General features: G+C 45.1%; 1 protein-coding gene across 1 annotated transcript in view; it reads right to left on the bottom strand.

Moving 5' to 3' along the window:
* Positions 1-212: 212 nt before the first annotated feature.
* The window catches only part of bsnb (bassoon (presynaptic cytomatrix protein) b), a 58760-nt gene continuing 45015 nt past the window's right edge, over positions 213-13957 (bottom strand). Inside the window, exons 5-10 of the mRNA XM_040116362.1 lie at positions 6803-13156; positions 2670-4764; positions 1441-2279; positions 912-1023; positions 673-819; positions 213-474 (exon numbers count right to left, since the gene is read on the bottom strand). Coding sequence (XP_039972296.1) covers positions 434-474; positions 673-819; positions 912-1023; positions 1441-2279; positions 2670-4764; positions 6803-13156 — 9588 coding nt within the window. The 3' untranslated portion in view covers positions 213-433. The remainder of the gene's footprint in view (positions 475-672; positions 820-911; positions 1024-1440; positions 2280-2669; positions 4765-6802; positions 13157-13957) is intronic.

Below are 13957 nucleotides of genomic sequence, written 5' to 3'. Positions count from 1 at the left end.
AATGCCCCAAGTATCCATTTCTCCAGATTTCTCTAGGGATAAAGATGTGTTAATAAGATACTCACTGATGCACTCAAGATCTCTCTTCCTCTATTTCCTCTGTAATGTGTAATGTATTTAATGCAGTTTCATAGGTTTTTCAAGTACAAAGCTACCAATCCCTCTCTTTTCAACTCTGCATACCCTGAAAAAAAAGCACAATTGAACAAGTGAAGCAATAAACACATACATCCTCATCTCCCAAAAAAACATAGTTTATAACAAGGAAGCAATCCCTAACTTCTGTTGATGAGGAGAATGCCATCTGTTGCCTCCCATCCTAAAATCCATCCATTCTTCTAAATTAAAAGTTTGAAAAACTAAAACAGTTTGAGTTGCTAAAGCCTGTAACTTTCATTAAAAACTTGAGTTCACTTACGCTCCCCTGATCAGTTCACCAAAAAGAAGTGAACTTCTTCCCAAGGCCAGACAAAGCTGTGAGTGGAAAAGAGAAGGAGGTAAATAGAGAAATGAGAAAACAACCTAATCCAAACAGTGAAATGGCTTTTTTCAAGGAATTCCACTGTCTTAATTTTTTTTTTTTTTTAGCAACTTTTAAAACAAAAGTTAAAAGAATTAACATTTGCTATTTAATTTGCAGTTTATTAAACATTTATTGATTCGTGACTGTACCATCTCCCAGTTTTCCCGCCTGCTCTGCTGCCCCTCCTTGCAGGATTTTGGTGAGAACATTTTCCCCCTCAGCAGGTGCCTGTCCTGCTGCAGCGCTGCCTATACCTGCAGGTTTGCTACCAATCCCAACAGGGCCGGCTTTGGAGCCTGCACACAACAAACAACATAAGCATCACATAATGTCATCTTTTGGCTTTGGTCATTGTGTGGTTTATGGTAGTGGTCGAACTGAGACTTACCGATTCCTGTTAGAGGAGGTGTAGCTATTTTGGTAGGCTGAGGTGTTGTTGGGACTCCTGCTGTTGGTTTCATTCCAGTGGCTACCGCTGCAGGTGTAGCATCCATTTTTGCCTGCAGTGAATTTAGTAGAGACAACGATGGAGTTAAGGGAAAGTTCAATTTTTCTCCTATACATTATTAATTCTTGATGTTCCCCTCCACACTTTTAGTTACAGTATTTATAGTATAGTCTATATAATGCCTACCATCCACTAGAAGGGTCTTTTTTGAGGTAGTCAGATTGTTCTCTAACTGTACAAACCACAAGAATCAAACAAACAATTGTTTCTTCTTTTTGTGACAAATAAACTGCTTTTGAAAGTTCAGCAGGACAACGCAATGATGGCATTTAATAGCTGGAGTTGTTATCTGTCATACCACAAAAGAAAAATACCAAACTCCACAGGATTTTCAAGTTTCACCTCCTTAAAAACATAATGATGGTATATTCAATATAGGTGAAGTAAAACCAGGCTTGGGTCTACTAACCACTGTGGTAGCGGGCTGCCCAGCTGCAGATCCTACTCCTAGCTGCCGTCCCTGTGGTGGGATTTGGCCGGATTTGGGTTGCTGTTGTCCTGTTCCAGCTCCTGCAGTGGTTGTTGTGGGCTGGCTACTCTGAGGGGTCTGGCTGTGTTGCAGTGGTTGTTGCTGCTGCTGTTGTTGTTGTGTACTCTGCTGCTGGGCCTGCTGGGTGCCATCAGGTGGTTCAGAGCCTGGATGTCTCCCAGACTGACCGTGACCACCTGACCGCTGCTGCCCAGCATGGCTCTGAGGGGGCTGCTGCTGCTGCTGTTGCTGCGCTTTAGGCCCTGCTGCAGAGGGATCCTGCCTCCTGGAGGTTGTGCGATCTCCTTGGGGTCTCTGGCTCCTTCCCCCAGTGCCATGGTGATGACTAGAGGCCGTGTCACGAGAGAAGTCTCCTGAGTTCCGGGGGCTTCCCTGGGCGGAACGGGAGTCTGGACCACTTCTTCTTTGTGTAGACGAGGAGCTTCTGCCATCAGAGCGACCAGATGGGTCTTTGGGGTGTGTCCTGGAAGATCGGGAGGACCTGGGATCCTCTGAGGAGTGGCGAGAAGAGCTGTGTCTGCCAGAGCTGCTGCTGTGGTGACGGTGGTCTCGTGACGATGTGGAGGAGGAATGGCGTTGTTGGTTGTATTCATCCTGGGGACAGTATTCCTCTGGAGGTTCGCCATAATCATGGTAGGTGTGCTTACTACGCCTACCTGTCGATGAGTGACTTCCACTTCCATGATGTCTTGAGCGGTCAGAACGGGCCTCCCGTGGCTTCTCAAACCAGTCAGTTTCCTCTTGGCCCAGGTGATAGGCTTTTCAAAACCAAAACAAACATTATCAGTCAACTGTTTTACATGTTGGGAGGAGTAGCATGCAGATCGAAGCCATGCAAAATAACTGGGAAAACATGCTCCACATCCCAGAGCCATGCACATTTTTGAGGAATCCAACAAAAACAAAATAACTTAAAAAACAGACGACGTCACTTCACACTGAAAAATTATGTATACAAAACATAAATATAAAACAGGCATATTTGGTTTTATTTACGATAGGAAACAGTCCATAGAAAAAAAGACAAGATAAACAAAGTAATGGCGCTCTTCTCAAAATTCCACACTTGGCATGCAGTCTCTTTCCAGCACATTTTCAAGGTGGTGGGAACGCATTTCATGCAGTACAAATGATTCAGCACCAGTTACCTTCACTGTCAGAAACAGCACAGTGCATGTCATCTACGAGATAAGGGTCATCTGGTTTATAGACATGACTCCTGGGCAGGTCCTTCTTGTGGTGGTCCTGCACATCTGGCAACGAATGGCTTGAACCGTACTGATTCCTCACATCATGGGTTTCTGATATGCCAGAGGTTCTTCCCATGCCTACAGGCTTCCCAACAGGACTAAGTGGGCTCTCCTCCTCTGAATTCTGGCTGCGCATGGGAGGTCTTCCACTGCGGCTGCTTCTCTGAGACCGCTCCATGGCATCTCTTTCATATGATTTACTCCTGTGCCCTGTGACATCTCTGGAGGAAATCTTGTCCATACCATATCCAGTAGACCTTGACCTTCCAGAACTATACATGCGGTCCTCCTCCTCAAGACCCTCACGACTGGTGCCGTAATATTTCTGCTGGTCATATGCATTCTTTTTCATTCCGTAGTTGACATCATCCTGAAGTTTCTTGGATCTGGACACAACTGTACAGCTGCCTCCTGTTGATGTTGTCATCGTGTAAGAGGCGAGGTCAGACTCCACATCCCGTGCTTCCTCAATAGGGGAGAATTTAGAAATCTTCTGCTCCATTCCCTGCTTCCTGTGCTTACTGCGTTTAGAGGAGACTACTGCAGGGGCAAGATTCTTGGGTGTGAGTTTGTGGCTACTGGTGCTGCTCCGTGATGTGTGTTTAAAATCATCATAGTAATAGGAAGTGCCTCCACTCACTGTGGTACTGGTGCGACTGTCTACTGTGCTTTGGTAACCTGTTGAGCCTGTAGGTCTGCCATAAGCATCCACAGGCTCATCTTCAGGCCTAGCATAGGCACTCCCACGGGCAGGGCCATTTTCACTGCGATACCGCCCGCCTACAGGATGACCTAAAGCATCAGTGGGTTGGCCAGTGTTGTCTTTTGTCAACTCACTGATGTCATCAATCATGACGTAGTTCCTAGGAATATTTTGCTCAAGGTTAGAGGTGTAGAGACCGTCTGAAGCATAAGCAGAGGTGGGGCTGTCCACAGAGTGAGTCAGACCAGGCTCAGGGGGGCGGTATTGCCCAAATGCATTGCTGTAGACAGAGCCAAAGTTGCTATCTGGAGCTGATGTTGCTACTGACACTGCTGGGTTGCTGATGACCTCATAGTTGGTGGGGAGTTTTTGCTCAAGGTCAGCCAAAGAAGTTTGTCTGGGTCTTTGATGGACTGTAAGGATCTCAGCCTGGGGCTGGTAGGAGAGGCCAGGTTGGTAAGAGCTGTGGCTGGGGTAGGGGAGGGTCTGGGCTGGCATGGGCTGACCAGGCGGAGGAAAGCCCTGGTGGCCATGCTGCTGCATGCCAAGGTCTGTCTGGTAGGAGGACTGGGCATACATGCGGGAGGAATAAGTACCCTGGTTCTGATATCCAGGGCCTGGTGGGGGATGGGGCTGGAAAGTTCCGGGCTGGGGTGCAGAGGATGAAGGGTACTGAGGAGGTTGAAAGCCTATCTGTTGGTAAGCAGAGCCAGGCTGCTGTGTTGATGATTGACTTTGAGGGTATGAATAAGACATATAAGATGAGGTTGAGGGATACTGAGAGGCTGCATTGAGGTCATTAGTAAACTGACTCAGTGGTGCAGTGCTGGGCCTTGTCAGCAGACCATTAGCATCAAAGGTTCCTGTTGCAGCTGCCATCCTGAGGTTATTGAGCTCACTATCTGACATGTAGTCACGAGCATCACCCATACATCTCAGGTAGGCCAGCTCTCTCCTCTCCCTCTCCTTCACCATGGTCTCCTTACGTTGGGTGATGCCTAGCTCCAAGTAACGCAGCTTGGCATCAATCTCTTTCTCCTCTTCCTCCAGTTCGGCCTGCTGCTTACGGAGTTTAGACGACTCTTGTTCCACAGCTTTCAGTTCACTCAGCAGGCCAGCCTTGGTGACTCCCTGGGCGGGTCTGGATATGACCCTCTGGGGCATGCCAGGAGAGCTGTACATTTGTGCTGGAGTAACAATGGGGAGTGGAGTTTCCTCTGGAGGGGGGCTGGGGAGAGTCCTCTTTACTTTCCTCATCAGAGAGTTCTGCTGCTGCTGCAGGGAGGCCATCTGCTAGGAGAGGCAGAGACACATCAGCAAACACTGAGCTATAAACAGAATGTGTTTATGTAAATTAGACTCATTACTGTACACTGGGTTCTCACAGAGGGTCTGCAAATTTCATCATCCCTACACCTAAATGAAGAGCTATACAGCCTGATATGTTGTTAGACTACTTGATGTTAATTGATCTGTGTACTACCGGAGCATTAGCTCCATCAGTAGTTCAATTGAAATAGTTTAATTTCATTATATTGAATAAAATCTTGTTTCACTGAAGCCAAGGACCTTAAGTGATGCTTTTCATTTTAAGCCTGATTAACAATGTTAAGTAAAATGTTAAAAAGTGGCAGTCAGTGCAGTCAACACAAAACACCTCTATTACTTAATAATACCGCTACAATTTAACCCATGTTCTTGTAATGCTAAACAAGTATCACCCATAATGTTGTGACTGCAATGAGTTAAATATTAGTCAAATATGTCTCTACCAGTGTCAATAAGTGTGTTTGACCAAGCAGCATTTGCTAAATGTAGGATCCCTGAATGTCATAATAATTTTTAATCAAAATAAAATGCTGAACAAAGAAATGTGTCTTTTGGCACCTTAATAAATATAAACATACAATCAGCATGAAAATATAAATGTTTTTATCCAAATTGCCAAGAGAAATCAGAGTATAAAGAAATAATTGTGTTTTGAGTCCTTTGATTTCATTCAAATATATTTTCAGAAATATGTAAATTTTCCCTTTACTCCTCTGATCAAATACCAACATAGCTGAAAATAATATGTATGGCATGCAGGTAAGAACAGTAAAAGATTACAAAAAAAAAACACTACTTAAAAAGATTTCTGTGCTAGTCTACTACTTACAAAATAGTTGTGTTGGGTAGATCCATGGTGACTTTGTTAAGTATCCACAAGAGAACCGTGTATGAAACACTAACACTAAAGATTAGCGGTACAAATGTATAAAATTTCTGAAATCTGATTTCTATGTTTGCTTCTCAGACTAATTTTGGTCTAAGGGCAGAGCAATATTAATTTACTTTGACCAGCTGCTAACAATCAGAAAGAAAGCAAAGTACCACCAGGATTGCTCCATATTGTGTGTCCCCCTGGCAACTCTTTAGGGTTTGCCAGATATAGAAGTCACGATAGAAAGCACGAGAAAGAGACAGAGAGACTCAGAGAGAGAGAGCAGGGAAAAGAGACTAAAAGAATAGAAAGGTGGAAGATAAGGGAGGAGATACAGAAGAAAAGAAGGATGATGGGAGAAAATCTTTTCTGGCATGACCAGCTGCTCTCATGAGAACATTCTGTCACTTTGTCGATGCCAGATCCTGTGTGATCCTCTATGTCCACACAAAGCATCCTGCATAGACATATATCTATATTGTGCTTTAATCTTTACCTTCAGACATTAAACTGACTAAACTGAATACTTCTCTAGTGTTGAAAGCAATTCACTACGTTGGACACTGAACAAAATAAATAATAATCAAAAAGGTCTTTAGTTTGATTGCAAAAGACGTGACAAATTTTTTGTAAGATGTCGTTGTGACCTCTATACTCCAAATGTATTGCAAATAAATAATGCATTTAATTATCTTCCTACAAAAATCATACAGCATATTATCCATGCAAATATGGTATATGTATGGTAAACTTGACATCAGTAAATATTGTAATTTAGCAGCAAAAACATGTATGTTGTATTTGTCTATATGTTGTATCAAAACACTCAAATCTCCATGGGGGGGCTAAGTCATTATCCCTGAGGATTTATATAGTCTCTAGTTTAAGCTTTTATTTAGGCACTGTGCACTGTAAATTTATTTAAAGAAAACTAATGAAGACTTTGTGGGATTCTGCACTTCTAAAATAGATATTTCTTCTGAACACATTACTATGTATTTATATAAATATATATATTTATTTTTTAGATTCTATTTACTATTTACTATTTATTATTTTTGGTAAACATTCATACATTTATATAAGTGGTAAATTCTGCTTGATGAAAAAGTGACGGTTTTGTACCTGACTGTTGGACACAGCTTGCTGATGATATGGAGAAAACCTGTTCTTGGCAGGTTCCTCTGATGTGGGGCTGAGAGGCTTGGGATCTGACATGGAACGCTGCACACTTTTTATGGGTCTTGGTAGGGTCTGGTGGCGTTGGGGTGATTCAGCAGTGAAGGCCTTCTGCTGGGGTGTAACATGGGCCTTGTTGAGTTTCTCTTGGGAGGCAAATGTTGTCTCCAGCATGCGATGAGGAGACAATGGAGATACAGGAGAGTACAGCACCTGGGGAGATTTGGGAGGCTGACGAGATGGAGACTCATTTTGTTGCTGCTGATAGCCAATTTCCAGGGGGTCTGGTTTCCTCCTCTCAAACTTAGCAACTCCTTGGAGTCTAGGAGAGGTTGGATCTGATGTGTTTGCACCTACTATATGCAGACTTGTGGAGTACGGACTGATAGTTGTCGGGACACTCAGTTGAGGGGCAACCACACCCTGAGAATGAGACTCTGGTTCTGTCTGGCAGGCCAGACTCTCTCCTTTGTGGGTCCTTTCAGGGGCGGCTATATAATGTAATAGGTCAACCTTTGAGGTCTCTGCCATGGTTATGTGGATTGCAGGCGAAACCCTGCCTAGCTGGTCGGGCTCTGTCTGGCATGACGAATCATTTGTGGTCTGAATGGCTATACTTGCAGAAGCCACTTTACATGACCCTTCTGATTTAGTCTCACCACTGGATTCAGAATGTTTAGATGCACGTGATCTCCTGCGCCTTACTGGCTGCTGATCCCATTCTCCCTGGTCCTCCTCATCAGTCTGCACACTACAGTCTGCAATACGCCTTGTTCTCCTACGCCTGTTCATGAATCTGTCCTCTGCATCTTCATCGTCTGTTTGCACACAGCTGTCTGTAATCCTCTTTACAGAGTCGTCCTCTGAGCCATCCCTCAGCCGAGGCATGGAATTCTGCTTTTTCATAATCTTGGAATCCGCCTGTTTGTCACTGGTCCTCAAAGACATTTCAGAGGCAGAACTATGAATAGGTCGAGCAGCTACCACAGCTTGGACCACTTGTCCATCCTGCCAAAATTGAACACTCTGTCCATCTTGTTGAATAACTCTACCACTCTGGTCACAGATAATGAACCCTTGAGGGGGCCCTCCTCCAACAACTACCCCTTGTATAGCACCCTGGGCAGATGTTGCTGCTGCTGCTGCAGCTGCTGATGCAGCGGCTGCCTCTGCAGCAGCAGCAGCAGCTGCTGCCTCCACTGCTGCTGTCTTTTGCCTTTTCTGCTCCTCCAGCTGCTGCTGGAGCTGCTGCTGCAGAGACTGAATCTGTTCAAGCTGCATTCTCTGCTGGGCCAGCTGTTCCCTTTGCATAATGAGCTGTGTCTCCCGCTCTGCTTGCTGTTGCTGTATGACTTGCTGTTTGATTGTCTGCAGTTCTTGAATCTCACGCTGAACAAGTAATTGCTCTTTTTCTCTGTGTCGCTGAAGCTCCATACGATCTCTTTCAAGCTCTTCTTGTAGGCGCAGCTGCCGCAATTTCTCCAGTTCAACCCTCTCTCGCTCTAGCTGCAGCATATGTTCTTGTTGCTGACTCAGTCTTTCCTCTTCCTGAACTTTTTGTGCATCAATGGGAGGAGAAAGTTTGGAACTCTGTGCTAGGGCAGTACCTTGGGTTGTCACTTGTGGCTGGCCCTGTGGCAAAACCAATGGCTGAGATTGACTGATGGGTTGAACTTGAGGTTGGGTTTGAGTCAAAGATAAAGGTTCGGTTTGAGCAGGTAACTGCTGTGGCTGCATTTGTGCCTGCACTGGCTGAGCAGTTGGAGGTTGGCCTTGAGCTTGGGAATGGGACGTAACACTCTGTGAGATAAATTGAGTCTGGTCTGTTTGCTGATCTGCTGTTGTTTGCATACCAGGTGCTGGTACATTTTGTGCTCCCAAGTGTGCTGCAGGTTGGGTTGGTGGAATGGTTGCTGCTGTGTGCGGAGCAACTGTTGTTAAAGGCTTTCCAAGGTACACTGGAGTTTCCTGGTGTGAGCTGCTTGCAGGAGGCACACTTCCTAATGGTGTAGCTGAAGTAGGATACTGGTTTGGAGGGTAGGAATATGGTCCCTGTGTTGACAGAGGCATTCTCGGAGTCACTTGAGGCAACCTGGTAAGACTAGCCAAAGGTACAGCTGTTACACCTGTAGGGTATGGTCTGTAAATTCCTCTTGGCATGGGACGCAGGACAGAGGCAGGCTGGGTGGTAATTGGCAAGGTAGATGCTATGGGAGTGTTTATTGTGGAATATATCATGCCATCACCTCCTCTCATAGCAGCAGGGTACAAGGCGCGTATACTTGCTTGTCTGGCATTTATTAGGTTTGTTAGGGTTTGGCCGTTTGCTGTTGGTCTTCCATCTGGACCATACAGTAGGTTTGCTCTTATTGAAGCTAAGCTTTGCTGGAGATTAAGCCTACCTAAAGATCCACCCCTTCCAGCCCCATATGGTACCAGTTCAGGGTTATTTCCATACCGGCTCCCAAACTGGTCCACTGAGTTCAGAGCTGCACACATGCGACTGATCTCCCTGGCAGTGGTTGCACTGTACTGAGCAAGATTGGAGTCTTGTGATCCTTTTAGGTCACGTGAACTGTAGGCATAGTCGGAGTTGATATTTGACATGGAGCCATACCGGCGAAGGGGTAATGAGGGGCCCGCAAAATCTCCTTGGTGACGCAAGTCTGTGTAAGATCCATACTGTGCTCCAATACCAAGATATCCACCATCATAAGCCTGACTCATGCTGTTAAGATCTACCGACAGACCCCCCTGGACATTGATTGGATAGTGACTAGCATCAGTCATGGAAGGCAGATTAGTGTCAGACATTGATGGCTGTATTCTTCCCGAGGGGAGGATGGGTGGTTGTTGTGGTTTATGTTCCTCTGTCACTCCTTGTGTAGCTTGAGACTGGTGTTGTTGTTGTTGTTGTTGGCTGTTATTGTAGTGTGGTGGTTGGGGAGGATGGGCTGCTTGAGAGGTTTCAGTGGTGGGGTTTTTATCTGAGGATACTGTTGTAGGCTTCTGAGTGAATGACCCTGAACAGGAACCAGCAAAGGGCAATTTGTAAACAACATCACAACAAGCCACCTGGTTTTCTGGTTTGATCTGTCCCGTGAGATCCAAGACCTGAGGAGGTGGAGGAGATTCCTCTTGCTTTACCAGTTGAGTCACTGTGCCCCCCTGCGATGTGTTACTATCATCAAGTTGCACCATCATAACATGGGGCTTACCTGTGGACAAGTTCATTGCTGTTGGCTTTCTTTTTAGCTCTAAGGCAACTCCACCGTAGATTTCATGGGGAGCATTAGAAGCAGGAGCTCCAGACCCTGATGGTGGAGCCAGGGGGGATACTTTAGGTATGACACTAGCAGTCACTACAGGCTGGGCACTGCTTGTCTGGCTCACTACAAGGTCTTTTTTCATCAGCAGTGGCTGGACCTGATTAGCTAAATTGTAACGAGCAAAAGAGGATTGCTGTTGGTGCTGCTGGAGCTGCTGCTCAAGAAGCTGTTGCTGCTGCAGGAGCTTCTGCTGTTGTAACTGCAATTGTTGCTGTTGTATACCCAGGTTCTCCAGGCAAGCATCAATTTTTGGAATAGATGGGTCAGTAATCGGTGGCTTACTCTGGGATAAACAAACAGCTGATCCAACCCCCTGCCCCAGATCCACACGGTTTTGCAAAGGATCTCCATACACTACTGGCTGCTTGGGTTGGGACATGAATGCTGAACCTGCAACTGTGACACTAACTGTGGTCGGTGTAGATACAGATACGTGTGGTTGCTCTTGTGCATTCAGGTTCATTATAAGAGGTTGCACTGCTGTGTGCCTTCCAGTCGGCTGCTCTGCTCCTAAAGAGTATCTTCTCGTGTCAGATGCAAGGGATGTTAGGTCCATCCCCTGGTCTGTCATTATAATTGGGGCAGGCCTCATTGGGGCTCTCAGATCCACCACATTAGTGCTTGGATGTGTTTGTCCCTGACCCAGAACCTTTGAAGTCCCTGGAATATTTGAGATTTTACAAAAAGATATATTTTCCATAGATCCACGACTATGTGCAGTTGTGTTCACTGTGCTAATACCAACATTTACTTTTTCAACATTTTGGACCATCTGTGAAGAATGTTTAAGAGACTGTTGAGATGGATGCATTTGTGGTGAACTTGTAGAAGAGGGCTGGGAGCCATAAAATGTTTTACAACTGACCTGTGTTGGTGATGACAAAGGGGAAGTGGAAGAATTTACAGTCAGTGGCTTAGCAGGGCTAGTTGTTTCAGAGCCTAGTGTTATCACCATCACTGGTGAATCTTGAGAGGACTGCTGTCGTGCAAGACGTGGTGAAATTGCCCTTTGAGGTGCCTGAGCTCCATGGGGTGCTGTAGCCGATGTAGGACCAGCAGGCAAGGATGGCAGCTGCCTTCCACTACTGCCAGTGGGTCGCACAGATGGCATATGTGTTGGACTTTGTGCTGGGGAAGTGGTGGGGGAGACAGGGGGGCTGGGACCTTTGAAAAGGGAAAAGACTTTGGAGGTTAGGGAGGAAGCTCCGGGGTCAGGTGATGCTTGAGTTGGCCTCTGAGAGCCTGCTCTGCTACCAGCAGTCACTGTGCTACCTGCCTGTCTAGTTGTGGCAGTCTGACTGATTTGGGGTTTGGTTGTGGCAGCTCCAACGACACCTTCAATTTTGGCACTCTGTGTCATCATCCTATTTTGTGTTTCTTTTGATAGATGCTGTGCTGCATGAATTCCTGGCATTCTTGGCTCACTCCCTGTTGTGGAGAAGGACATTGGTGCAGTAACCTGTGTTGGGCTTGAGCCGGGGGTTAGGACAGTTCCTGCTTCAAGATGTTGTTTACCGTCAGGCTGAGAGGCACCTCTCTGCTGATCAGCTGTTTGTCCTTGCCTCTGCAAGAGCTGTGCTTTCTTCATCATCTCCTCATAGACCTCCTCTGCACTTTTTAGTGTTTTATCAGATGGTGACATTGCTGATGTCTTTTCTGTAGGGGAGTAGAGTGATGTAAAGGTTGGAAGGTTATATTCATTTCCTGATTTGTAAAGCTTTCCACCAATCATCTCAAAGCCCTCTGCCTCTGAGTCCATAGAAGGTGAGTATTCAGAACATGATGATCTGTGAAGCTCCTCCATCTCTGCAGCCTGTCTCAGTTCTTCTGTTGGCGATGCATCCTCAATAGGAGAGAGATTACTGGGTGGAGTTTTAGACCTTTCCCGGCGTCTCTGTGCCCGTAGCTCCTCCTTATCTCTTTTTGTTTTTCGAGCAGTACTTCGGATCCTCTGTTGCTCTAGATCTCTCATCTGCTCCTGTTCTCTTAGCAGTTCTTCCTCCTCTCTGAGCTCATCCTCCTCAGATGAGTCCTCTATAGTGGGCAGCAGTGGCCCATGGGAACGATGTCTAGCCTTTCTCTGCTGCTTTGCCTCTTCTAGTCTTGCCCTACGACTAGGGCTGCTGTCACTGTCATCCTCCATGGACGATACAGATGTGGGGGATGTTCCAGAGGTGTAGCTGGGAGTGGTGGCAGGCAGAGTGGATGAATATTCCCCCTTGGACCGCTCCTCTGGAGAACCAGTCAGACTCTCCATCTCTAGTTCTGGTTCTCGCAGGTCATGCTCAGTACTAAGCTCCATGTCTCGGTTATAGCTGTTGGTGTTATTCAGCTCAATTGTCTTAAAACGTCGAAGGCCTCCAGCCATTACAACATCTTCCTCTTCGTTTGCCTTATATGCACCCTCTGATACCTTGCTGTCATCCTCAAAACTATTAGAATGTTGAGAGAGTCGTCGTCTGTCTTTGCTCACATCCCCGCTGGTTTTATGTCCCCTTTTAGTCTTCTGGTTTCCAAATTCCTCCAACTCCTCTTCATCGGCACTCATTTCCATAATTTGCCTTCTCATGAAGTCCTCATCTGTTAAATCTTTATGTGTCTTCTTCTGTCTTACTGGCAGTGGCGAGAGACCACTTTCACTGCTATCCTCCACATAATCATGGCGAAGCTTGCAACTGAGGTCATCCTCTGATTCATCCCTTGCTGCATCATCATCAGGACTATAGTCCTGTTCCTGTCCAACTGACAATGAATGTGGCCTATGCTTCTGGTCCGAGGCAGGCTTTGATTCTAGCAGAGGCTTCATGGAACTCTCTAGCTTGGTGATTTCTGAGGGGATGGAAGCACCTTTTTCACTGAGCTTGATTCCTTCCTCCCGGATCTGGCCTGTAATTTCCCCTTGACAGCTGGAGATCCCATCTGAAGAGTATCCAGTGTCACTTAAACTCAGTGTACTTGATTTGTTGTAATCCTAAAGAAAGAGAGAAAGAGGAACGGAGAGGTCAGAAGCAAAAAAAGGCATAATTTTTTCCTAAATTAACTCATGGCACGGTCTATTACAATTGTCAAGGCACACCTTGTATCTGACTATTTCATCAAACTCTTCAGCAGTGACATTTTTATGTGCATTTTTACATAATATAGAGTAAAATTAAAGTACTGGACCTTATACAGATGAAATAGTCACTAATACTAAGATATTAGAGAATAATTACATTGCAAAGAACAAACGTTTAATCAAAAAATCAGATATAGTAACACTTTAGGCTAAAATCAACCCAAATATTTACTTTGTATTGTGTTTTTGTTTCAGAAATCAAATGAATTTGACTTCGCATACATGAACTAGTTAGCAACATTTATACATTTTTTATGAAAAAATGGCTAACTTAATCTAAACATTTTAATTCTTTGAAATATATAATAATCACAACAGGATAATTACTCTGAACCCTTGATCAGGGTTTTATTTTGTCCTATTTGTGAACATAATCTTATTTTGTAGTTTATTAAAGCTTTTATTTTATCCATTTGGGTTGAGTTTGCCTTTAAATGTTATGTACACACAGATGGATATATACACTGACACACAGAGTGAATATAACGGACAGCTGAAGATACAAACATCTACAGACAAATGTCATTTAGTTACATGCTTGATTGCCATCTTTGATGCATTCTCCATTGCATTCTTCCAACCGTTGAAGAATAACGAACATGCTTAGAATGCTTAAAATATCATCACAAAGTGTCACATTAAACAAAAAGCTTG

This window comes from Xiphias gladius, chromosome 21 (genome assembly GCF_016859285.1).
Source record: "Xiphias gladius isolate SHS-SW01 ecotype Sanya breed wild chromosome 21, ASM1685928v1, whole genome shotgun sequence".
Lineage (NCBI taxonomy): Eukaryota > Metazoa > Chordata > Actinopteri > Istiophoriformes > Xiphiidae > Xiphias > Xiphias gladius.
This window is presented reverse-complemented; position numbering and strand designations above follow the sequence as displayed.